The sequence below is a fragment of the Coturnix japonica genome, chromosome 8, assembly GCF_001577835.2.
Source record: "Coturnix japonica isolate 7356 chromosome 8, Coturnix japonica 2.1, whole genome shotgun sequence".
In the NCBI taxonomy this organism is placed as follows: Eukaryota; Metazoa; Chordata; class Aves; order Galliformes; family Phasianidae; genus Coturnix; species Coturnix japonica.
The window spans coordinates 14120774-14148415 of record NC_029523.1 but is presented as its reverse complement, the minus strand read 5'-3'; the positions used below and the strand labels follow the sequence as shown (position 1 = coordinate 14148415).

The following is a 27642-nucleotide window of genomic DNA, read 5'->3' as shown; positions in this document are numbered from 1 at the left end:
AACTTCTACGACTCTGAACATCTCAAAAATCTCCTCCAAGTATGTCTGGCAAGGACCAGATGAGCTGGTGCTGAGGTTTGGATGCAGCCTCTGGGAGCCTAAGCCCTTCTCCACATTGCTGTCATAGCCCCAGTGTGACCTCTGCATGACTTCACTGCTAGGTGTTGGCTTTTTATCCGTAATGTCAGTGCTGGCTTTCTATCTGCAATGTCAGTCACTGGCTTGCGACTGACAAGCCACCTTCATGGGAGCTTTTGGTCAGAGCATCTATCCTTGCACTCAGGTGGCTGCCCAGTGGGCACCTTGTGCCACCACCTTTTGTCAAAAGATGACAGTCTCAAGCAGGGGCAAAATGAAGTGGCAATGATGGCAGCAACCACCTCAGGGAGCTGCTTGCCAAATAATCATGTGCCTACAACTTTGCAAATGCTATGCAGATTTAACTGCTGTTTCAGTATTTACACTATCCGGCTTTGGTAGGTAATTACCAGATGCACAACATCAGCCCTGATGAGCAGTCCAGTGCATCAGCACTAATGACACTCCATGTACTCATTTCTATTTTACATTTTAAACTGAGGCTAATTTAGATGATGAAACATGCCACTCACAAAAAAGTGCAACTTGTCTCTCCTTAACACACAAGGCTGGATACAATCAAGTCGGAAAAAGAAAAATCTACTGCCATCAGCCACCCAAAATGTCACCATAGAAGACTGAGGTTCAAATTAAAGTAAGATCAAGTGCAGCCCTACAAGACCAAGAAATACTCTAAAAGAAAGTTAATCTTATGAAACACAAGATTTTATCAGTAAGTTGAAGTACCGTGACTCAAATCCACAGATAAACACAAATATGTGGTATTTATACTTACAGAAATCCGACACTGAGGTGTTATGACAAAAGGAAAAAACATATATTGTTGAAACCAACTTGGAAACTTTACATTTGGGTTACTGATTTGATAGAGATACATGGACAAACGGGGGTTATGCAGTAAAATCAGTAGATCTTTTATATGGAACCAGCCACTCCCAATCTCTTTATTTACATACCTAAATATGCATACTAAATCCAAAGTTGGGGAGGCAGTTTGGAAGTGCTGCCTTAAATGAAGCAAATCAAACTGAACCTCAGAGAAATCAGTTGTGCAAAAAAAGATTTAATTAAATAAGAAAATATAAAAGGCTCATCCCACCCTCTTCTCTCAAAGAACTGTCAATGCACTCTCCCGAATTTCTCCTTCTTCCTTGGACAAAAGGGATGAACTTCCACTATCCAAGTCCTCTGCAGATTCTCTGGCCTCTGAGGGTGCAGGACACAAAACAAACAAACAAACCATTAAGCCATTAGTTTCAGCAGTTTCTTTTTGCAGTTTGCTCACACAGAAGCAGTGTTTTCAATATTCTTTTCCTTTTAATCACAGTTTCCTCAAAGACAGTTATTTCATAACACAGAACCATCTCAATAGAGGATACAACCCTGCACAGGGCTTTGTTTCTGAAGGAGAAAGCAAGGTAATGTTAGAGATTCTTTTAGGTTTTAAATCTCAGTCTCTTAGTCATGCAGCTAAGTAGAATATTTATCCCATACAAAACTCTTCATCTCCTGAGTTCAAATTGTTCTCTTGATTTGTTTTAAATGTTGTTTTTGGGGTTGCTACATAAATGTATTACAACTGTAATGAATTATAAATCATTAGCAGTTTTGTTAGGGTTTCAATTAAGATGGGGAATTATTGAGAAATTCTCAATGGACAATTAAGATGAAGCACATATGTGCTCCTTCCTCATATTCCAGCATCCCAAAGATGGTGTCAAGCTGCATGAATCCATGAGCTAAGGTTGGTGAGGTTAAAGCTACACAGTAACTTGTGCTTTAGGACAGGCTGCTGCGTTCTGTTGAGATCACATCATGAAGCCCTCATTTCCCAAACTGGTCTTAAGCTGTGCATCCCGAGAACCCTTCCTTAATGAGCACTGACTCCTGTCACCTCGCAGTGAGGTCACCAAATGCCACTGGTTGGTAGCACTCAAGCGGCACAAAAATAAACTACAGCCAAGCAGGCACGTGATTCACATGCTGCTCTCATTGATATTTTCAGCATTTGATCCAAATAGGAATTCAAAGACATTTTTGAACATTTAATGTCAGAGGCTTCATTAGGAAACTTTACCCAAAGGGAACTGATGAAGCATAGTTACTGTCTTATTAGGATCGGTTCTACATCTGGCAAACATGGACAGTACACAGGACACAGCGTGCACCTGTACAGTCTCAATGGAATTTGTACAAGAAAATAGAAGCATTTCACCCAGAAACATCAGAGGTCACATTTTGTCTACATTAAATCTAGTGTATAATCAATTAACATTTATATGCCAGATATGTACGGGGTAATGCACAAAGATTATTTTTGCCCCTAAGTCCTGTGAAAACTTTTATAATCCCCTACTATCTTCAGCCATGACTGACCTTGTATGCTGAAATCAGAGCACCTGTATTTTTTGCTGTGAGCAAGTCAAGCATCAAAACATTGCATAAAAGAATCTGCCTCACAAAGAAGCTCGACAGACAGATCTGAACTTTGGTTTAGTCTGTAAGTATAGTAAGTTTTATTTAATACAAATATAGATTGTCTGCACTCAAAAAGAACATGTTTTTTTGACCTTGATATTATTGCCTATGAATTAAGACTGCCCAGTCTCTGCCATCATAAAACTCTTGGCAGTTTACTCAATGTAAAATTTGAACTCTGGGTTTAAACTACCTGCAAAAACAGCAGGTAAAGCAACCAAGTGTTGCCATGCTCTCCTTTACTCTGTAAGGGGTCTTAACACAGAACAGGAGTATGATTATGGTGACACACTTCTACAGAAGTGATTTTCTTGCCTACAAATTACAGTGACATAAAGCCCCCCCCCATTCTGATGTTCTGAACATGCTTCTCCTGAAAGAAACTCGAGGACTGGAAACTTGGGAGAATTCAGTACCAGGAAATAAAGTGCTTGTTTGCAATCCCTATCTGTGCGGTATGCCTAAATACACAGCCAAGCCAGAGCAAGGACAGTGTAAAATGCTTAGCTTCCATGTATAAGATCCTAAGAAACACTAAAGGGAAGAGGGAAAGCTTACAAATACACACAAATTATCTTTAATATTCCTGAGTTACCTTTATTATTCCTGAGACCTTACTAAAATGCACAGTTTGCAACATTCTGCAGGTCATTATTTACTTCTATTTCTATTCCTTCAAAAGAACTTGTTACAACTTGACCAGAAGTATCAGGAATGTAATTGTTTTGCCAAGGCAACTTTCAAAAGTAACTTTTCTGTTGGCCCGATAAAAAAGTAACATCCTCCACAGGTCAAACTCTAAGGCTTTATGAAGACAACAAAAATGGAGAAAAAATTTTAAAAAAGTTGTGAAAATCATGTTCCTTTTGCCATTAGCAACAGCATCTTCCTGTCACAACTTCCACAGCCCAACGTGTGCTTGATCATGATGGAATTTACAGAAACAGTTACCAAAACAGAATAAGAAAATGTTTCCCAAAGCCTGCAATAGTTGACAACATTCCCCAAATACCAGCTTTGGGGATGAGAGCTGAGTGAAGGATCCCTGCAGCAGGGGAGGGTCACTGTCTGGAAGATGCACTCTTGCACTGCACTAGGGCAGAGAGCTATCTGAACTTCCCAGCTATCTGCTCTCTTCCCTCAGCCTTCTGCTCTATGTTCATACCCCCATGCAGCAGCAAAAGCTCAAAATACAGTCACTCATTCACTACTTCTTGGTGCCTGTACCCTTACACACACAACCTCTCTGCCAGCTCTAGGGGTGATAATGACAACCACACAGTTCAGACTGAGGTTATGAGTTAACAAGTTGTAATTCCCTCCTGACATTTAAATCACAGGGGGTAGGGCTGACTGCCTTTAGGTAGCAAGGGACCTAGACCTAGAAACAAGGTACCTAATTTCTGTGTACAGCAGAAAGTCCACATGCAGTCCTAAGGTGAACACTGGCAAATAAAGCTACTAGACAAGACTCCTGTCTCTTCCCTTGGCATGCTGTCTCACTCTGTCCTGCAGTTCATAGAACAAGATCTCTCCAACAGATCACTCAGTGAAACTAGCCAGAACTGTGAAGACCCATGGATGTTCAATATCATGGTACAGTATCATTAGTCTCAGATGTATTCAATCTCACTATACACATACAGATCTGTGATTCAGTTGCTGCAGGGAAACAGTAACAGCCAACTTATTCTGAAGCTTTTCTTACAGGGTAACCCAATAACTGAAAAGTATGCAACTGGGTAGCTAAGTCGACAGCTAGCTGGGGACTAAAAGCTGAGTGCAGACACAGACTCAGGGATAAATACAAGAATGAACCTAAAAACTAAAATACAAATTTCTGCTAGACCTGGACTGCCCATTAAGCTAAGTTCAAGATCAAAACTTTCCCTCAGCTAAGTACTTCACAAAATAACAGTGCTTTAACCAACCCAAAAAAGCTGCTTTGCCATTACAATTTCAATGATTGTACTATAATTGAGGATTATTTGTCCAATTTTAGGAGTTACACTGGGAAATCATGATTCCCTTTTCTGGAGCAGACTGACTTACAACTAATCTTCCACTGACAGCTTAACCTTTTAGAAACAACCCCACTGAAATGCTATGTACAAAATTTAGCACAAGTCTGCATTACCTTAGTGGCTAAAATTATACAAAAATGGATGAAGCACCAGTAAACAAACTTAGGACAAACACATACGATACCACTTACTGATGCAAGCCATCAACTTTAACATTCATGACAGAATATTTATAGCAGTTTTTTAATAGCAATCTTTTAGATTCCGAGGGAAATAAATACAAGACGTACAGTACATTCCTGGCATTAATAATGGGTGTATCCTTGATTATTGTTTATCCAACTAAAATATCTAAGTATAGCATAACAGGAAATAAATATACTCTTACCTTGGCCAAGAACCACCATGTCATTCTTCAGTTTTTTCAAGACCACAAATAATGTTGGGTACTCAATTATTACTTTGTTTTTCAGATTTTCTAGGAGGCTTCTACTGGCATCCAGTTCATTGTACCTTAGAAATAACAGGAAAGTTTATTTTGGATTTTAATACTACCAAGAACACAATGTACACTTTCTTAAAAACAAAAAATATTTTTAAAAAAATATAGTTTTCTGGCAGTTCATAAAATTTTCAGATGATATAATGCTCAGAAGAAATATCTTATAATTCAAATTACATATTTGGGTTTATTACCCAATCACATTCATTTTATTTTTAAACATTTCTAGCACCTAAGTCTGAGAACATGAGGAAAACTGAATTCAAATTCCTTTACAGGCGAAGATATTTTCAGAGTTCTTAGTGAATATCTTGACCAAAATCAGATTCTAAACTGAAATTAATTTAATTAATTTTTATTTAATTAATTTAATTTAAAATTAAACTGAACACCTGCTCAGCAGTTATATCCTAGAAATGTAATATTCTCTCTCATCTCTGTAAGAGGAAACCTGCACGTGGGATCTTAGGGAAAGCAAGGGCTATTTCAAAACCCTTCTACAACAGAAACTCTGTTTCTTTCACTTGATGCAACCGCAGCATCCAACAAATGCTCTGATATTACACTACAATCTGAGTTACGCAATTCTTTCTGTAATCAGGATTATTCTATTACTATTAAGCTACTGTATCACTTAAAGCCAAAGGAAGTTCCAAGCCAAAATACACCGTGGGCAATAAATTTCACATAGCTGCTCTTCCTTTTTTGATCACTTATCTATTATGCAGTTGGGCTTACTTCTGTCACGCTACCCCCAAAACAAATAAACAACAACAACAACAAAACCTTTATCAAGAAATCTCACAGCAAACAAAACCAACCAAACAAAAAAGCCCAACAACACTGGATAGGTGAAGGGAATTTATCCTTCATGATTTTCAGTAATGTGTGATTAAGAACTGTAAATCAGAGGAGTCAGTAGATAAGATTACTGAAGGCCAAACAGAATTTTAGTTCTTTGGATTTCAAAGAAACATAGTTTGAACAGAAACTATTTCTCTCTCATATTCAACTTCAAATCATCATGAAAATATCTGGTTTCATGTCTCTCTCAACCCAAAGTAATTATGACCTGTTCTTAGTGAAACCCTTTAAAAGGGTAACAGTATTCTGCAGTCCTTATTGAATGAATATATCCATTACTTACGGACTAACACACATGAAATGAAGTATATTTACTCCTTTATTTACAGTACTCTAAATGCAAAATATTGGCAATACCTTTCCTTTGGCAAGAACTTCAACACATTCTTTTCTGGTTAAGCAAACATTTACTACTAAGAGGCTAAACTAATTCACATGCCACAATACACTTTCCATTATCTCATGTTTTAGACAAAACATCTTTAGTGTCCAGCTTGGCATAAGATAAAACATTTGTACTTAGAACTATTTTATGATAGTAAATTACTAAAGCGTTAGATCACTAAGTCAGAGCTTTATCTTTTTTGTTCTTAAAGTATATTTTATTGGTTGACAAAGACAGAGAAAAAAATCCAAATGTTCAGTTCATAATCTGTGCTGTAAACTTTAGGGAGAATATAACAAAGAGCCTAGTGCTTCTCATTCTCAGACTTTGTAGTTTGTTTCTGTCCTACCAAGACAACAGCCTATCACACTCCTTCTTTTACACACAAACACATCAAGGTTTCCTGCTAATCCACCTGTCAGCCTCTTCCTTCACTGAGCACATTTATGATCTTGAAAGAAGAATACCTGTCACTCAATTTCAGCCAAATATAGGATGTCTCTGCTGAGCAAGACAGACTTTATCAGAATAAAAACCTTCCCAACTTATTAAAGAAGTAAAACAGTCATACCAAGTGGGTGAGCAACACAAGCCTCTAGCCACGAGACTGCCCTGTAATACCACTTTTCCAGAAACCTAACTCACCACTTCAATTTTTGCCTGTGACAAAAACTGAAAAGTGTGAATCCTCAAAAAGAAACAGAATGGCTTCTTACAAGTCATGTACCACAAGCAGCCGAACACACAGACCCTGGTGTTAGCAAAGGGCCAAGGCCTCACCATAGACAGGGGTGGGCAAGGCTGGCACAGTGCAGTGAGAACTGAACACACACTGCTGTCCCCCTCTGCCTCACTCAGCTCCCCAGTTCCTGGGTTCTGAGGGACTACTCTTTATATCCTCCCTGGATCTTTGTCCCCCTTATTTACCTGCTACACATTTCCTCTGCCCGTTCCATTCACTCCCTCAGTTTCTGTGTCCTACTCCCCCCACCTAATGTGCTTTCCTGAATATTTTCCTGCCTTAAGCAAGGCGTTATGCCCTTGTCACAAAATAGGAAAATGGCCTGGATTTTTTCTCCAGAAGATTCCATTTGTAAGGACCACAAAGAGACAATCTTGGCAGACAACAGCTTTTGGTTTTAGCTGGAATGAAGTAACAATAATGGCTTTTTAAAAGACAAAAATTAAACAAAAATTGCCTGCCAGCAAGCAGTTTGAATGGCTACAAAAAACTGGGACAACTGAGAAAACTTAACAAGATTCAGCAATCCTACATCTGTTCCCTTAGAATCTTTAACATTTGCTCTATGCATTGCTTTGTTACCTTTACCAAATTGCTGAAGCTAAATGTGGCTTTGCACTTTTGTTGGCACCTGCAAACTTCTGCAAAGGGTAACTTCACTATCTATAGATATTCTGCTGCCTTCCAGGAACTCAAAAATTCAGCTTCCTAATCTGTCTCCCACACACGGGAATGCTATATTAGGTCAGAGCATCACAACAAACTCTCTCAAAGGGAGCCCTGGGCTATCACTCGCTGGTGCAACTTGTCTCCACAAATTCAGACAGCAGGAAATTCCCTGCTGATCAGGTTTTCCTGAATGTCATCTACAGGAACTTTGATTTTAATAATAGAGAAAAATCTGCAATCTGGAATTAAAGATAAATTGTAACCATGTTATTTCTTTAATTTAGTCTTCTGGCTATTGGAAAGAGAGTAAAGAAGATTTTTTTTAACCAGTCTAAATAATTACAACCATCAGTAAAATAGATGTTTGTATAACAGCGTTCCTAACTTTCCTGAGAGAGGTATCAGCTAAAACTTTTATTCACATTTTAAACAATGACGATTTTTCTTCCTGAGTGGAAACATCAAAATATTTCCTTTGCATAATTCAGATACAATAAATCATGTTTATCTACTTCAGGGCAAAAATCTACAATATTCTGCTAATTTATGAGAAGAAAGAACATTCCTCCCCCACTCGATGTCCCCAAGCGAAGGAGGGCAGCATTTTCTAGGTATCTGCATTTGCCTAGAAGAAAGCAAATACTGGGTACAGCTTTTAAATGCTCTCCCAAGCACTCATTGTGAAGTGCTGTAGCATAGCAAAGATAATAGCTACCAGATGGACTTTCATTCCTAAGTGGTGAATAACCTCTTTGTGTGGTTATGATTTGGTGAACATGGAAGTAGTGAAATGCACTCTTGAATTAGATATGAAAGGAAAGTTATATGGCAGAAAGTAAACATGTTGTACTGAAATAAGGCAGACTTTAAAATTAAACTTTGTCACAACTCTGACATTCTAAAAATCCATAAAAGTCAATTTTTGCAGTCCATATGCATGGAAAAGAAATAGAAAATTCAGTAAGAAACAGGGCAGAGTCTTAAAAAAAAAACAAACACAAAAAGAGAAACCATAAAGGATATTACTTCTGTAATATTTCCTTTGTAACATAATTCTTAACAACAGCTGAACTATACAGAACTATACTGAACTATACTACACAGCCCCTTCTTCAAACCAGATCACCTTTTTCAGCAACATCTCAATCACAGCAGAGTAATTTTTCTTTCTTTTCAGAAAAAAATGGAAAATTAAGACAAGCAGCAGCCCCTTCTAACCAGCATTTGGCCCACCTGTCCTGTTGGGAAGCAGCTTGAAAGTACAAGAAGAAAAGCTGCCAGTATGCCAAGGAAAGCATCTCAGAGTTCATTATCTCCTCCTAACAACACCTATATATACAGAATGCAAAAAGGCACATAGCAGAAATTGTGACATTGTTCCTTTTCATTCCTGTATTTTAACCACAGGCCATCTGTACACAAAAACCCTATTAAGATAAGCTATAACAAACCAGCCTCCTCTCTTTTCTGGGTCATAAGAGGCAAATCAAAACACTTCCGAAAACTGAAGTATAAACAAGGAGAAATTATTATAGAATACTCTTCTTACCAACATATTTCAGAAATTTCCTGGAAGTAAAAAAAAAAAAAAGCAGTAATGCCTAAGAAAAGATCAGAGGGACACTAATTGTCACCTAGATTATTGGGCACAATAGTAGCTGTCCAGAAAGATTCATTGGTTTGATCATGTTCACCCTATAAAATATACAAAAGAGTTAATGGAAAGTAGAGATAAGCAACATAAAAGTATGTTACTATAGAAGCACAAAGACTATCCTTGTTTAAATCTCTCAAGAATGAGGCAATTGCATGAAGGAAAAAACACAGTAAAAGTTCTTCAGTGACAACCATGGAAAAATGTATCAATTGATGGCAAAAACCATAAAGCAGATAAGGCATCTGTTACAACAATTTAGTGGACAGAGCATTAAGAGAGATGTGGTAAAAGGACTCAGGATACAAAATAATCTAAAGATTAAGTGAAGAATAAACCATCTCGAATTTTTTAGTTAAGGGAGAAAGTATAATAAAACAAACAGGAGGAAAATATGAAGCTAACTAATGTCATTTTCTTGGATTCAGTAGAATTTAGTTCAAAGAACACAGAAACTGCGATACTGAAATATTTTCCCCATCTCGTAAGACATAATGACAAGAAAAAATAAAATCCAGCAGCAAGTAAGCATACTATCCATTAAGTGCATCACAGCAACTGTCCTTTACAGAAGCAGAAGTTTGCCAGGGAACTGCACATACTGCTCAAAAGCTTATGGCTTATAAATCTAAGTTGCTTATGCAGGTACATAGTAAGAGGGTATAGGATGACTAAGACTACACTGCAATAACAAACCAGCACAAAGAGTCAATGACAGCCAGAAGGCCTGAAGAGAAAATTAAAATTCACGAGGTAAGTTATTAGAAAGAGAAATGAGTTGAATACCAAAGATGAATTACTCTAGTTTCAAAAAATGCGAAGATTTTAGTGGCATCTCTAGCATAAGCAAAAACTGTGGGTGGTTCCCCAAAAAGGCAGGGAAATCAAGTTAAGTGACTTGTAGCATTAATAAAAAACTGGCATAATCATGGGGAAAAAGTGACTGTCACAGGCCTACTTCAATTACAGTACTTGTTACACAACCTCATGAGATGATATTGTAAATAATTACAGAGATGGGGAGTTTACCAAGCGATAACAAAGGATGTGAAAAATTCTTAATAAATCAAGTTCAGAAAACGAATAGGTCAAATCTTACTTGAAAGCTTAAGTCAGCAGTGCATTGACAAGATTTACAGAAGTACAGGGCTGATTAGAAATAAGCCCTCATAAACTGGCAATAATTTTCTTGTTACGCTTCGGTTTACCTAATGAACCTCTACCTCAGAAACCAGAGTTGTTACTTTTGGAATTCAAGATCCCCAAATAGCAAATTCAAAGCTTTCAAATTTTGCTCATATGAAGACGCTCTGAATATCAGTAACACTCTGGGCTAAATGGTGGATGCATTTCCAGAAATTGATACTTATTAGCATGGAAATCAAAGTGCAATAAGCCTTCCATTAAGGGGTTACTAACGCTTTACAAAGAAAAGGAAAAGCTCTGAAATAAAGAAAACAAATTATTTTCTTGGCAAACAAGCAGGAAGGTCAATTCCCTCCTTGGCGGGGTCGAAACAATCAGTCCTAGCTCATTTCCGTCAGGAAGAAGAAAAAACAGAGGGATTCCCCTTTGGCAGCATCATAAGGAAATAACAAGATCTCTCTTTTCCCACTGGAGCTCAAAGAGGTTCCCCTTTACTACGCCTCTGTGAAAACATTGATGGCTAATGTGCCATTTTTCACAGTGCTGCAGCTTCCAAGTTCAGTCTATCACTTCAGCTATTCTCAAACACAAATGAATGTGTACGTTTGCTTCTAAAAGTGTTTCATTCCAGCCTCCCTGTGCTGCCTGGTGATCAAAACTGAGAAACTCAGCTAGCTGCAAGTCAGAGACTCACTTACCTTTTCCTTCCATGAATAGCAATTAAACAGAATCTCTAAGGCATATCCTCTGTCTACTTCTGGAAAATACTGAATAGCAATCCAAATGCATAACACTGAATTAAATCCTCCAGTACATCCTACAACATGTTCCCTCCCTTCTATAACTCAATTTCAGCAACTGTCTCCTCAGGCCAAGGGGCAGCAGAGGTTTTTCCAAACTGCAGTCTTCTCTTGGACTCCACGGCCTGTCTTCTTGCCTTTGAGTCTGCCTTACACGTGCACACTACACTGCGCACAGACTGCAGTGAAAGCCATACTATCCCTATGTTGCATATTATGACCATATGCTTAAGTTCATCTCTGCTCCCCAGAAGAGGTGAAGGGCTGGAGTAAACTGCAAGAACTGCTCTAGGAACAGTCATTCCTACATGCATACTTACTTGGAGAGAGGAGAGAAAATCTGCATACACACTCGCTGAGTATGCCACTCCTATTCTATAAATCCTGTTATGATGCAGAAAAGAGGCTACTATGCAGTTTTCCTTATATTTTAGAGTTTGGGGTCTGCCTACCTGCTTTGCAAGCTTGATGGCTTTGTACATCTTTGAATCTGCCTGTGGTGCTTGCAGAACACTACTGGATGACTAGACAGGGCAAACTGCTGGGTGAAGCCAACACTAACACTTTTATTGGTATCTCATTCTCCACCTCTTTACTTACTCACACATTCTTCCTCTGCAAGAGGTCTGGATCTTACTTGCTGCAACACAAACTGCAGAATTTTGGAGCTGAGACTGTGACTTCAAATAAATCTTTGTGCAACAGATGTCTCAGCCTGAGATTCTCTAGCTGGGACACTCCAAAAACCCTAATGCAATACCATTAATTATAAAACAGTTCATCCAAAATAATTCAGCGTGTGTTACAAAATACTGGATTGTTGCTTTAAAAAACAGGCACATACTGGTTCATAAAGGAATTCCTTTCAGGAAAAAAAGAAAAAAAAAAAAAAAAAAAGAATGATTGCTCAAGATAGTAAGATGGACAAATTCTGTTTGTTTGGAATCATCCCAAAAATCTTCTCAAAGGTCAAGTAATTGTAGTCAGGCATCATAAACAATTAGCTATGCATGCTACGGATTCAGATCATACATACTTTCTATAATCAGCAATGATTAGTTTTCTGCTTTCCTTTTATGTTGTGTAAGACAGGATTTGGGTTAAGAACGTAAGTAGATAGGAAGGAAAACTGACTACTTTTTACAGTAAAAGCTGCATATTCTGGAATCTCTTGCTCCCCATTGCTTTTGTCAGCAGAGAGACCAATGTTCAGGGAAAGAAGGCGCAAGTGAGAAGTGATGCTGAAATTGCTGCAGTAACAAACCTGGGAAGGCTAAAAATGACCTACAAGAAAATGGAACAAAAGTATTCGGTAAGAAAACCACAAGTTTTATTAAAAAAATAAACCAAAACAAAAGCCAGCATTCTGGGAAAAAGCAGCAGCAAGCAGTACACAGGAGTGTTGTGTTTAAAAAACAGACTACACACCTAAAGCTATTTCCCTTCAACAGTATGAAGTAGCCAGAGCCTGACTACAGTTGTGCAGTGAAGAATGACTATTGTAAGCTAGCTCCCTGCCTTTGAAAGGGTGGCAGAGCTGCTTTTGTGCCAGCTGCTGTGAGCCAGAGAAGAGTAATGAATTCTACTGTCAATCTTCAGCTGGCGTAGGCTAAAGCCAGCTTGGGGTCTGTTCCAACTCATGCCAAGGCCAGCAGTTCAGCTAGGGATTTGTATCCCTAATTCCTGTCTCATGTACACCACGTACTAAATAAATGGGAAGAGAAATTGTTTCTTAAGTAAGACTAAAGAATCTTAACAAAACACCACAAACTTTTCAACACCTGCAGGAAATGCAAAGAAAAATAATGCTTGAGAAGGCCCAGCCTCAGTATGTTTGTTCTGATAAATGAATGAAGTAGTATTTTTGAAATGATTTCTAAATATGATCAATAGTTGATCCATGTACCATGCTGGTAGCAGTTGTTTTTTTTTTGTTTGTTTGTTTTTTTAAACAACCAAATCACGTATGAAAAGCAGAAAGTAAAATCTATAAGCTCCACTGGTTTCACATGAAGTTATTCAGAAACTATAATGCAGAAGGAAGTGCCCTAGAAAGATCATACAAAAAAATAACACTATCTAAGGAAAACACTAACACTACAAATACAATCTAACAGTATTTTATACTCATAAAATCACTGACAGAGAGTCAGATACATAACAGACGTTTTTGTACAGACAAGAAAACAAATAGTTCAATATAAATATTACATTTTAAAATATTTGTTTCCATTAATTCATATTACTCTTTGAATTCCCAGACAATAAAAGTCTGTTGGCGTACAGAGGCTAAAGCAAAAAGAACTTACTTCATCTTCCTAAATCTATTACTGTGACTACTGCGACCTACTAATGTGATCTAACCCACAGATACTGAAAAACAATAGAGTACAAAAGAAAATTCTCTTTGAGCACAGAACTCAGTCATCCAAGGAAAGAACTCTAATTTCTGCCAGCTGATCTTGAGACAGGGAAGTGCTCCAACATTACTAACATCATCCAGGCTTCTGGGAAGCAACTGCACTGGATCAGTCAGAGCAAAATAAGCGTTCACCACCATAAAGCAATGACATTTAGTAGAGAAGAACCTCCAATACTTGTTTAGTATTTTCTTCCCTGTGGTCCACAAGAATTAAGAAGCAAACATGCCAACGTTCTCATGTTGCACCAGCCAAAGTCACCACAGAAAGTAAGAAGCCCCTTGATGTTGCAACTGGCACAAAAATGCTTTGGATAATTTTGGCTTTCTTAGCAATGAAAGAAGCATGAGCTGCACCAGTACCACTGCTACAAACACCAAATCTACAACTGACCTGATACACCAACATCCCAAGGTAGCTTGGCTATTTTACAACAGGAAAGCTATTTTGCACTCAGTTCCTGGAAGGATATGGTCCAGTGAAAGCAGTGGGCTTCACAAGGCTTCTAAGGCCAGACAGGCTGTTTTACAAGCACCTAAATAGTCCATCATTTGACCTAAAAAGACTCTCAAAATATTCTATAGTGACACATTCTGAAGCGATTTGAATATAATAACAGGTAAAAAAGAAAAATTTTATATAAAGGTCTAATAATGACATTTAAGAAAGGACTGTTTTTTAATTCCATTAAACAAAACAAATGTGGTTAAAGACAGACCAAATGACTTCATGAAAGATGTTACTGAATCCAGAAAGAGAGATCATTGAACTGCCTCTTAGATAAAAATATCCATGGTAAACTAAGTCTGTTCTAGTTCATTTTCCCTTAAAAACAGGATGATCTTACACAATAAGGAAGAGTAAGTACCTCTCCAGCCATTAACTTAACCTATAACAAATATCAAGGATCTGTTGAATTTACAAGTTGCTTTTTTCTGTTGTTGTTGTTTTGTTTTATTTGTTATATGAAGCCTAATAAGGCAATTCTCAGGAAAAGAAGAAAGTGCATTTCCCAAATCAGACTGTGTAATTTGGCAGTTGCATTTTTTCTTCCCTTAGTGGAAAAAACAATACTCTTACCGTATGAAGTCACTTTGAAGGCATCCCAAATAAAGGACTGAAGGCAGTCAGGACATTAATTTATCCTGAAGAAAGAAAAGACTACTTTATGAAAGAATGTAGACTGTAAAACCCATCCAAGAGGCAGTGGCTAAACCTTTCTTGGAATAGTTTCAACCAAGGAGAGAATGGACACCAACTAAATATTGCATAAGAGGTGATAGAGGCAAGTACCACAAATGGAAAACTAACAAACCACTCAAATGCAGATGCTTTCCAAACCAGGGTTTTAAAAAAAGAAGAGTTGTGTAACACTCGTGACTTTGAATCTTTCTTCATAAGATTCTTTATAAAGTGCAACTAAATGAGAAGACAATCAAGTGATGCGAGGGTTCTAGTGTTATTGGCTATTAGGTGACAGGTACAGAGGAGAGGATACAAAGAGTGATTATGCTTTAGGTTACTCCAAACAATCATGGAGTGCTATGAACTCATACTGAAAACAATTCTTACAAGTTGGTTTTAGATTAGATAGGAGCTAGAGATCAGGGAACAAGAAAGCCAAAACATGAGCTTATCACAGATGGGAAAGTTGCCTTGCCACAACTGAAAAGCAGCTAGGAGCAAGAAAACATGCAGCACGTTGTTTGGTTATTATTCATAATATACAGCAATAGATTTATCCAGTTGTTTTTGAAAGTTTTTCAGAACTCCTGTGAAGAAGTGGAAATCTGCATTGCAGGGTTAATTTATAACTTTGGAGAAAGAAAAAAAAACTCCCAAGACTTAAAGCATTCTGTAAAGGACCTTCAAAATGAAAGGACTGTTTGCGATGAAATGCAGAAAACAGCCAAAAATGAACCACAAACTCCTGTTTCATAAACATTCCCAGGAAATACTAAAATCCTTCTGTAACATACTTATCTTAAAACTAGCAGACGAGTATTTTATAACCCATAATAATCCAGCTTAGATGTTCTCTGAAACACCACTGCACTGCCTCAGTAATCCATAATCCCAACTATGAAAAATATTTCTCAAATGGTTCTGCTAAGCCAAAAAACAACATCCAAACAAACAGCACAAATCTTTGTTTTACAGCCTTCCCATTACCTAGAATTCATGGAGAAGTAATTTCTGGCAGGTCCAGGGGAAGTTTGGGTAACAGGCTGTTTATGTAGATTTACATCATTAGTAGACTATACCAATTCTACTCCTCCAGCCTGCCCACGGAGTGACAAAGAGTGTTTTGCCATGCTGGAACAGAGTCCAGAACTGTATGGAATGCGGTGGTAAAGGGTGAGCTAATAGAGACACTCAAGATGACACAAAGCAGCAGTCAGCAGCCACAGCTAGGAACTGAGCAGACCTGGTTCAAGCATTCCCACTGCAAATTCAGGTATTGATTTTTACCATGAGACAACATACGCCCTAATGAATTTAACTGGGGGGAATCATAAAGTAGACAAAACCAGAGAAAATGCCCTCTTAACTATAGTGCAACTAGAGTAAAAGTTTAGATTCCCTCAGAGAACCTCAGTCACAGCAGCTGTGCTAGCACAAGCACACCAGAGCTTGCTGGCAGAGACAAAGCCTGTGCTGACAAAAGTTGCTTTTCTGCTGACATGACAGTCCCATCACTTCAAACAAATTTTGTTCTTTCCTTCAGAAGCAGAATTTCTTTTCAGCACTCTGCTTCCATGACTGGTGCACACAGCTACAGCTGGGCCTGCTCCACTGACCAGGAGATGCACTTCTAATAGAAAATAATAGAGCTGATTCTTGGAATACAGATGAGGCTCAAATGTCAGGATATTTCATAGGCTTCTTCTAAAAAGCTTCATGAAAAAGAATCTCTAAGCTAAAGAAGCATTATACCCTCTTATGAAGAGCAAAATGGTTCATTAATAAAAGAAACTGATGAGCAACAGAGATTGTCCACTTTGACACTAGTTTATTTCCCAAGCCTTCTATGCAATTCACATGCCCTATTTCAAAAGATCAAGAGGTGAATTTTACCTGCTATTGCAAAAACAAGTTTTTCTTCCTTTCTAAAAACCCTGAAATGTAAAAGAAACCAAGCACCTATCTGAAAGGTCAAGCCAAGTAGTCATTTAAACAGTTGCTAACTGTTATAATATAACTGAAAAATATCCTGAAGCATTAAAACTAAGATACTGGGGCAAAAAACTAAAGAATGTGTATAAATTCCTATATTTTAAAGATACAAATGAATATTCAGTGTCATTTTCTGAATTCCGCCTTTCCAATCACACAGTAACAAGTGACATAAAGTAGTAACAATCTGAATGCATTTTCAGTTTTTGCTACGTTAATTTGAGTACAAAGAAGGGGGCGGAAGTTGTTCACGCTCCAGGAACCTGTCCTGAGCAGTACTGCTCAGGTGATGAACAGCAGATAAACCCAAGCATGCCAAAAACATTCTAAGATTAGACCAATTTCTTTGCTTTGTTGCACCACTATATGCAACCTGAATGGACGAAGTGCCTGTGCTGAATTCATGGAAAATACAGTAAAGAGAAAAAACAGAAATCTGCACCCAGCCAGGTCCTTCCACACTGACCTTACCAGGGAATTTTACAATACCAGTATTTTTAATTTCCCTTCTAAGAACACAATTTGCTATTCTTAAAGGAAATGAAAATCAGCTGAGACATTTTACTCAAAATAATAGGTTTATAGGTGAGAACTCTGATGGCAAATGTTACAAACTGTTTCAAACAGTGATTTCAAAGACGGAAAAAGATTAAAACTATGAGGAGTTTATATTTCTGGGGTTTGAGTGATCAAGTACATTATTCTCATCTGAATAATACTTAGTGGGAAAAGAAATGTGGCATAAACAGGGAGTTCAGTTACAACTATATCTTTTTTTCTCCTTAGAAATAATATATTTAGGGAAACATGCTATTTCCACTTGTTACATTTGAAGAAAAGAATGTACATTAAAAACCCTAACTAGGAATCACTGGTCAACCTCACTAAGCTACACTAAAGCTGGTACATCCTTTTCAGTAACAATGACAACAGTGTGGAATGTTCAAAATGGCATTTATACCATCAAAAATGATTTACTTAATGTTTATTTTTGAAATTCAAGATCATTGTCTGTTCAGGAAACAAAGAAAGCAATCCTTCACAAGTCAGAATTCTGGGAACCACACCCAGCAATACTGTAGCATGAAGCGTGATGAGCCAGTAACTGAGAAAAATGTGTTACTTCAGATGCTGCCACCGGATGCAGATGAACAAGTCAGTTTTGCTGCAATACTTTAAAAAGACAGGTATCCCCCTCACTCTCCTGGGGGGTTAAAATGTCCACAGAGATGCTCAAAGAAGGGAATGGAAGTCCATACTTTTGCTGATTAACAGCTGAGTACTTTGCTGCTTAATACTCATCTAGAAGTGAATTGAGTCACTTGCATGGATGGCAGCTGAAGCAGCTCAGGTACAGACACACTTGCCATTCCACCAATCTAGCTGCAAGTGCAATAGTTCTTAAACTGTACAAGTAAATGGAATCTACAAATCACAATATTTGAGCAGATACTTCAGTACTGACATACAAACAGACAAAGAAATAAGATCCTTGCTGCATCATTTTTAAGGTGGCTGGTAATTACGCACAGAAGTTAATACACGGGATTGGGCTATTTCTCCTCCATGTATTAAAGTTAAAGAAATGTGTTATTTCTTTCTGCTGTATTTAATTAATACACACACAAACCAAAGAGCCACCTTACCTGGTGGAGTTTTGCTTCCTGTTCTCTATTTTCATTAAAATTTGTACATCTGACTGAGGAGACATTGTATATATCTTTAATCTGAAAAAACCAATATGCAACAGAAATGAAGAAACTTTGATGTACATCAGACTCTTCTCCTATCATCTGTAAAAAAATGAGAATCTTTTACAAGTAAACAGGCAAAAGCATTTATTTCTTCATCAAAAAAGTGCATTTTCTGCATCTTAAATACCTTCTAAAAATTACGGCTGTAATTATTGGTATGTTTTTCTAACTCCTCCAAACAAAAGGATCACTGTAACCCCCACTGGGCTGAATTACGCTACGTTTCTTAGAATCAGAGATGCTTTACTTGATCTCTATGTTATAAATCTTTGTTACCTTCTCCTGGTTTAAATGTGGGGGCTATATTCTAGGATAACTTGGTTGGTGAAAGTTGGAATGGTTTTCATCGCAGCAACTAAAGCTGTACAGCTGAAAGGGACCTCAGCCATCCATGTTTGAAGTGCAGTGAGGTTAACCAACCTGTTCAGAACCACTCCCACCTTTTATTAACAAAAGTATATGGACAAGGCAGAAAACAACTCGATACGCACCTTTGGCAAATGACAGGATCTGACTCCACTGGATCGATGTAGGACTTAAGGATATCAGCGAGCGTTTTATCCTCTGGCACCCTTTCCCCAAAGATAAAAATCAAATACGTAAGACATGGTTCATCACGCACAGAGAACTCTATTATGTGAGTCATTTAGAGAAAGCTGTACATTTGCACGCTACTGTGGTACACCTGAATACTTCATGGGTGGATTGTAAATGTGGATCAATACAGCCCAGGTAATTGACAATTCTTTATCAGTTTCAACACTAAAACTTCATTGGCATCTGCAAGGAGTAAACAGATGAGTATCTCCAGATCGAAACCCTGCAGCATAACATGCTGTCTGTACAGACCTAGAAGTAGATACTGGCATATTTCATATCTACCGTTAGACTAGGAAAAAAGGAGAGAAACATTTGTCAATAAAAGCTGAATTTTTGGCTTTTACAAAATGCACTTGCAGGATTTCCTACAAAGTAAACAATGAAAACATTTCATTGTATGTGCAGGTCAGCTTCAGCACACAGGCAAAGAAGGAATGGAAATCTTGCTGCACTTCAGCCCCATGAGAGCAGAACAGATTAACTGAAGGGGTATCGCTACTGTAAACGTACAAGCTGCTTGTTTACTGCCAGGAAGGAGTAGCAGTCAAATATTTCCTTTGATTTGACAACCTCCCAAGACTTCAAAGAAGAAAGTACTGTGCAACTTTAAATGCCTTTCAAATTTGAATGCCCTTTTAGTTAAGACACAAAATATTATTCAAGTTTACCTCATATCACAGAAACAGTTAAGAATGGCTCAAAATATTTTCCATTTGAATTCCAACAGAGTAATTTCTAAGAATCCATTTTTCAAACTTTACCTTTTTAAAGTGTATTCAGCATGACAGTGAGGAAATACAAGCTTCAAATGCCAGTAGAACTTCTGCTCCCTGAAAAGAAGAAGAAATGCAGATTCTTAATGCCTCACTAGTCAGCTGGTAACTACTACTTGTCTTCCCACAGCACAACCTAAATACAAGAGATGTTGGGGCAGGGAGGGAAGCTGCCTTTCAGTAGAACAGTGAAAACAGACACTGGAAAGAATAAATGTACTACATAACTAGCAGGAAGCTTCTGTAAGAGACAAAACTTGATGTTACATTCCATTCTCCAGTTCGCTGGTTGGCAAACCATCCTGCCTCTAAAGCAAGAATAATTAGTATCTGAGAACAGAAACTTCTGAAGCATGCTTGCAGTGCAGCATGGCATCAGGAAAGGTAGAACTGCCTACAGGGTGTCCCTCTAGATCAGGAATCTGCTGAAGGCAACAGTGACTTCAAGCAAAGCATTTTTCCTTTTACTGCTTTAAATTCTCCCATCATGTTCAATGAGTGTAAAAACCTTTTTCTAAGTGAAATCTCATAAGAAAAAGCACAGTCTGAAAGGCAGGTTCATGGCTCTCCCCTCTGGTTTAGAATTTCACATTTGTGACAAACAGTAAAGATTCAGAAAGCAGACGCCAGGTATCTATGTGAAGCACAGGAATTTCAACTGGTACTTTTAAATTTTCTTTTATTTTTACTACTTAAAACTCATGAATCCTTATATCTAAGATAATCAGCAACAGTTATGCAAAGATTCTGGTACTGCTACAATTGAAAATAAACACACTGTTGCTCAAACACGCTGTTTAATTTGCTTATCAGGCAGATGGAACTATCCAGCAGGATCTAGCTGCCTGCAGAGACAAGCATACATGCAATCAAGTAAAAAAGCAGTAAACAAGTTAGTTGCTAAGCTCAATTAACTACCATATCAATTTTTAGATGCAGGCACCTTATAAAGCACACTTACCAAATACATAATTATTGATTTAAGTTACGCCTAGGGGAAAGCTAAGCTTTACAGCTGAGCTACACTCCTCATAGTCTAAGTACAATCACGGCATTATCTTTTATCTTCACCCCCACAAAAAAGATGCAAGAACCCTCCAACGAGCTAACAATTAATATATTAGAATAAACAGGTGGTTAAGGTCCACAAAGCAACACGTGACTCAGTAGAGCTGTATGTGCCTCGTGATTTTTGCCCTGTATCTGCACATGCTTGTTAAAACTGAGAATGAATGACCCCTCCTTAAATGAAGAGGTCAAGTTACAGCAGATCAGGTCTGAAACAGGTAAGAAAATGGTATGACCAAAGCTGGACAGTAAGAGACAAAACATTAATTACACTGCACACACAGTGTGAAGCTGACAACTCGCCTTGCAGATTTTCATGCTATTTTGTGTATTGCTATGATATGGTCTTAAATTATTGAACTGAAAAAGAAACAACTCAAAATCAGCAAGTATTCTCAAATTTTGAAAGGTTTTTGCAAGTTGAGTGAAACAAATTTTTCAAATTCCTCATCTTAACAACTGAAAGAAGCATCTGATGAGGCTTTTATAAACACACTATTTACTAACCTGAGCCCTTCTAGCATTTTTTCCATTTAATTCACCACTAATTTGTTCCATCAGATCATACACACCTATCTGAAGTGACCAACACTTATTGTGACGTGGACTCTCTTTCTGTCAAATCTCTAAAGAGAGACCTTCAAATAAGGTACTGCCAGATACTTCTCCCCTGAAGCAGAAACAGCAAGGCATGACAATGATGACAGAAGCATGTATGCGGTCTGAAGGGCCATTTCTTCTAACAGAAACTCCAGTGAGAAATGTTCCAGAAATACTTCTAGCTATCTGCTACCTGTTAGGATTACTCTGTGTCCACAGAAACTGTGGTCACACAGCACATTCTGATTTCACATGCAAGACCAGTTTGCTGTGGGCTCACTGAGGCAGACTCAGTTCATCTCTGCAGCTGTATAATCAGCTTAAGAGGGATCTTTTCAGACTCTCACCCTCCCTCCCCCTTCCAGGCACAATCTAGTCTATGGATTAGTGAACAGAAAGAGCTGGAATCAGGAAGATTGAACATGAAATTTAAAAATATCAGAAAGTTCCACCTTGCAAAAACAGAAACACTGATATTTTTCAGCATGCTAAAAGCTAAACCAAGGTGAACTCATCTCTCTGCAAAATATGCTTGCCTAACAGTAAATGACAAGCAGAAAGAGGTAAAAGCTGGGTAGAAGAAGGCAAGAAAGAAAGAAGCTTAGAACTGGAATAGCCTCACACACTTTGCTGTCAAGCAAAGTATAGAAAAGCAATAATACTTTTGCACAAGTTTCCATAAGCAGAAAAAAATGTCAATTATTAAAGGGAAGCATCCCTCACCATCACTTTCTTCTGCCCAATAAAGAACTTGATGTCAACTCTAGATGCTATCAAGGCTGCTTCACAACAAGTTCAGATTTATGTCAGATATCCTGGCTCCAAATCTCACTGACTTCATTTTCCATTATGGCTCACTGGGGTAGTATTTCCTTCAAATGTAACTGACATGTACTATGTTCATTGTCTAAATGAAAAATGCTTAATTGTGTAAGTCATCCTGAGTTGAGAAACAGCTCACGCTGCTTGAAGCGTTCCACGCCACTCGGCTGCCATGGAACGTCAATCCAGTTTGCTTGAATACCAAAACCCTGACTATAAAGTTATCAAACAGCACAGATCTGGATGAGGCACAGCACATCCTTGATGTCAGTAAAAACAGCATCACAGCCCATCCCTGCATTGCTTGGCTTCACATCCTATTTTGGCTACTTCAGAAGCACAGAAACTGATCAGAGAGAAAAAGAGAAGCTAAGGACCTCATCCCCTGCATTAGATGTAGCTGCAAATGGTGTCTAGAGCTGCACAGGCTGTTCTGCCATTACTGTTCTACACTAGAGTAACTCTTTCACTTTTCCTAAAACTTCCAAATAATTACCTTCTGTAATCAATATAATTTTTCCTCTTTGCTTTTTCTTTTTTTCCAAAGACCAACACGTACATGATTTTTAAATTCATGACAGCTGAAACAGGTTTTTATTGCTAGTACTATAAAGACAGCACTGATAAACACAACTGTTACTTCCATCTAGCTCTTGGCACAGCTATAAAGATTTTCTTCACTGGTTCTAGAGTTAATGCAGTACCCTGGAAGACATTTAAAGTACTTTGGGTGTATGCAGTATAGATGCTGGCAATTTAAAGGACAGGATCATAGATCTACAGAAGATTTTGGGATCTGGAGACCTGACGTACATGCCTTAGTGGATTTTTAAAAGTGTTTTTGAACTGATAAAAGAGATGAAAAGGAAACAGTGACCTTATCCTTAAACTATCCTCAAATTTCACAATACTCAGTACTCTCACCACATGCATCAAGGTTTAATTGAAACATGTGGTACTGTGTATCAACTCCTTTGGATAATGTCACCTTTCACAACTTACTTAAGCAATGAAGATTTAGTCCAAGTAAGTGACTAGATTCTCTTGCAGAATCCAAACAAACATACAGAAGCGTGATGGTTTCCTTCTCCCCCTCCCACCAATTTACACATTCCATGCCAAAATGAGTTCTGCTGTATTTGAACAACAGCACACTAAAAGGGATGTCTCCATTCTGATGGAGCTTCATTAAGCTGGTTCCTGGATTTGATGTATAAACAATAAATATTTCAACTGCAACACTTCTACTGAAAGCTCAAATGTTTCCTAGTTACGGTAAACAAGACAATCAATGAAAAAGATGAAGAATAATTCCACTGCAACACATATGGTCTTCTGTCAAGGGACCTCCCAGCAGCAAGAGATGTCACTGACCATGTGTGCAATAAGCAAACACCATGGTTTTGAGCTGAGAGCCCTGTGTAAACCAGAGGAAGACTCCTAAGAAGCCAAACTGTAATTATCTTTAACAAAAAAAACCACTGTCCACTTCTATAAACAAACAAAATGACCATCAGATCCACTATGAAAAGTAAACAACTAAAAAAAAAACACACAAAAACTCAGCTACAGAACTCAGTAACTACTCATTTTTACATGGGAATGGTCTGAGAAACTACTGACAGACTGAAATGCACCAAGGTCATGCTCTCTGCTCACTTCAGATCAGCACTTCTTTGCTTGCGATGTCACTTTTGCAGGTCCTGGAAAGCAAGCAGAACTGTGCACTAAGTGATAGCCCAACTGAAGTTTAACAGCTCCAGCACAGCAACATGATCCCCCAAAACCAGCCCATATAATTCCTTGGTAAATTCTTAACATGAGCAACACTCGATAAAATTCATTCTAATTATCCTTACCTAGTTCAAGACTAAAGGACCAACCTTTTAGGGTTTTCACATGCACCTCAGAGTAGTTTCCACAGCACTGAAGATCACTTAACTGCTGCTAATCTCAAGGTTCCACACTACATTTTACTCACATCTGTATGATGCCCTAAGCCATATGCAAGCCAAATAAGACTTTACAAACTGGACTCAAACTCCATTTGCTAAAGATCCTCTATTATCTGCGTTATTTGAGATTACAAGTTAGTCTAATTCACACGTTACCTAGCACTGGCACATATGCTTTCATAACACTGAATTTCACAAACCAACTAATGGAAGCTAGGAAATGAAAAGTGGCTAACACATCCGAACAACCACAGACTTGCCCTGCAGAGCTGGCAGGGGCAGGGAATGACACCAGAACACATCTTGTACCTTCTCACTTTGCATGGCTCTCCTCCCTGTCTCAAACAGCCCAGCAGCTTGGCTCACATAGAGAGTACAAAGGAGACATCTGAGCAGGTACACAGCCTTCCACACACCTATGTGGAGATGCCGCCAATCTCCACGCCCTGTAGCAACCTTTCCACAAATCCTGGCTGACACAAAGCATGAGTGTGGGCTCAGGTCTACAGAACACAGATACTGGCAATTACCAGGTATTAAATTTACAGAGAGCAACTACTAGCACAGCTTTCCCCATTTGACTGTAGTTATGTGTCCTATCTCTAAGTCACATGGGACAGGTGTTAAATGTCTGATAGATGCTTTCTGTTTCAATCACACCTTGGGCTATACTTCTCAGACACCCAGATATGGATTAGGTATAATATACCTACTAAAAAAAATAAAATAAATAGCTCTCAACCTATATCACTGAATTCAAACCATTTGTGCACATTGCTACATGAATAACAGAAGTAGTAGAAGAGAAGAAAAATCACTCCTGTAGTGATCCCAGAGCATATCCTGTACCCTTGGAAAGCATTTGCAGATGGTTCCTTCCTACTCTTTTATGAGCAAAGGACAACATAGTGTTCCTCTGCCTCAGAACAGAACAGATAATAGATAGGAACAAATGACCAGGGGCTGCCAAGAAGCCTGGGTTGTTGTCTGTCCAAGAGGGACACCTGGTGGCTGGTCCCCACTGGGGCACCTCCCCTATCTATAGGTCACTGTTTTTAAGTCACAGAATAGGGAGAAAATTGCATAGGGAAAGCAGAACTTGCCACCAAAACTAAGAATGCAAAAAAACCCAAGATAATCCAGATCTGGCACATCTGATTACTAAGAGAAGCAAAGATGGCACTTGTCTGGGTATCAGAGGAAACTCAGAAGTGTGGATAAAAGAAAGAACACCTGCAGCCTTTCCTTTTCCGTACACAAACTCCAGCATACACCAATCCTACAATGGTGGCAACAGAGATAAATGGAATAGGAGTGACACATATCCCACCCCAAGGCAGCTTTTTTCAGGGACAGGAATCTTTCGTAACCATTCCATATTACATTTAACAGATGAGATACACAACAGCACTGATTCCTCCTCCTCATCATGTTGGTAGTTTTCAAAATAAAGCCTGAAACTCAAACAGCCTAAAAAACATGAACAGCAGCAGGAAACACTAAATCTAAATAGTTCGTGTAGAAAAGTTGTGCATCTAAAAGATTCTGAAAGTGAGCATGCTGGTGAATTTACATTTGCACCATTATGCGTTCAGCAAAAGCAAAACATCATTGCCTGGCAGCTAACTGGGGACTCACTTCTTAATAAAGATGGTTGAATTTTCTCTTCTTTTGGTGAATCCAATGGGCAGTGTCTTCAGATTGATATTATGCCTTCGAGCTCTGTTTCTCAAGTAATTGATCTACCAAAAATAAATTAAAAAAAAAACATACATGTTTTAGACTGAACAATATTATTTGAATTACAGGAAAACTACAGAAAGAACAGCTGTGTATGGGATATTTTAAGAATGTGCATGATGATAGCAATTTATTCTTCCATGCAATTGGATGTTTGTATTACTACTGCATAAGCCCTGAGACCTCTCCAAAATCTGGGGTTGTTCACACCTATACAGCTGAGATCCCAATCCTGAAACCCAGCCTGGGAGCCCCTCTGTAGGAACTCTAAGGCAGCAAACCCATGCCCAGCAATCACAACTGCTCACATGAAACGTACGTATTTATTTGTTGTCGGCCGATGCACAGACAGATCTCGAGCAGCAGCATCAGCTGCTCTTCCCACATCTTCCAGGAACCGATAATCTGAAGGGGAAAAAAAAACAACACAGAACAGAAAAAAAACTGTAGTGTAGAGCTATTAGAAATGATGAGTTCTGAAAAGCAGCTGGAACGTTCTTACCGCTCAGAAGGTTCAAGTCAGTAAATTCAGTCACAGAAACAAACGCAGTTTTGTCCCTGACTCCACTACAGCTCAGGGCAACCTTGTGCTTCTTCACACACAACAGGCTGAAATGACACACACACGTCAGTGTCACATCCAATGGAACAGCAGACAGAATTCGGACAGAATTAATTCAGGTAACAGCTACCTGCACGAGTATTTCATGCATCGTGGGCACCGGTACTTGGCCTCCTCTTCGCCACACGTCTCACATCTGAAAGAAGCAGAAAGCAGCTCTTGATGTCGGGCAGGGCATCAGCTGCACGTGGCAATGGCCCCTAGAGGGAAAGCCCCAATGCTGTCAGCCCAGCCCACCCGCATGGCACTGCGGGCACATCTCCACACACACCCCAGGGCCCTGCCTATGTTAAAACACGCTGTAGAGATGCTCTGGGGAATGCAAAGCCAGAATGAGCAGCTGGACACACAGTAAGGCTGCATTGGTGTGTGCTGTGCAGCCTGCTCCAGCCTCCACCACAGCCACAGCTTTTCTGCAGTTATACCTTTCACACAGTGCATTGTTATTTCTCTCGTGGTCTGAGACCCCCTGAACGCCGCATCCCACGCCCACTACGGGACACAAATACCATGCGAGAGTCTGGACAGCAACGAAGCCCACGAGCCGAGACCCGCAGACACGAAGCCCCGCCCCGTCGTTCCGGAGCCGCCTGGCGGTGTTGCGCGGCACCGCACGGACCAAGCACCGCGGGACAGTTTCCGTACACCGAGAAATAAAAGCAGAATCGGGTCCGCCTCTTTGCTGCACATCCGCGCCGCGCAAGGGATGGCAGACGCCGCTCCCGGAGACCATCCTCTCCCCCAGCCC

The 27642-nt window shown here is 38.9% G+C and overlaps 1 protein-coding gene across 1 annotated transcript; it reads right to left on the bottom strand.

Moving 5' to 3' along the window:
• Positions 1 to 786: 786 nt before the first annotated feature.
• On the bottom strand, positions 787 to 27642 carry ZNHIT6 (zinc finger HIT-type containing 6). Its single transcript, XM_015870177.1, has 10 exons — positions 27320 to 27642; positions 26965 to 27030; positions 26775 to 26881; positions 26592 to 26677; positions 26171 to 26274; positions 20076 to 20144; positions 19206 to 19286; positions 18607 to 18687; positions 4990 to 5114; positions 787 to 1305 (listed from the first exon to the last, which is right to left on the bottom strand). The coding sequence occupies exons 1-10, from the start codon at positions 27625 to 27627 to the stop codon at positions 1208 to 1210; spliced, it is 1125 nt and encodes a 374-aa protein (XP_015725663.1). The 5' UTR covers positions 27628 to 27642; the 3' UTR covers positions 787 to 1207.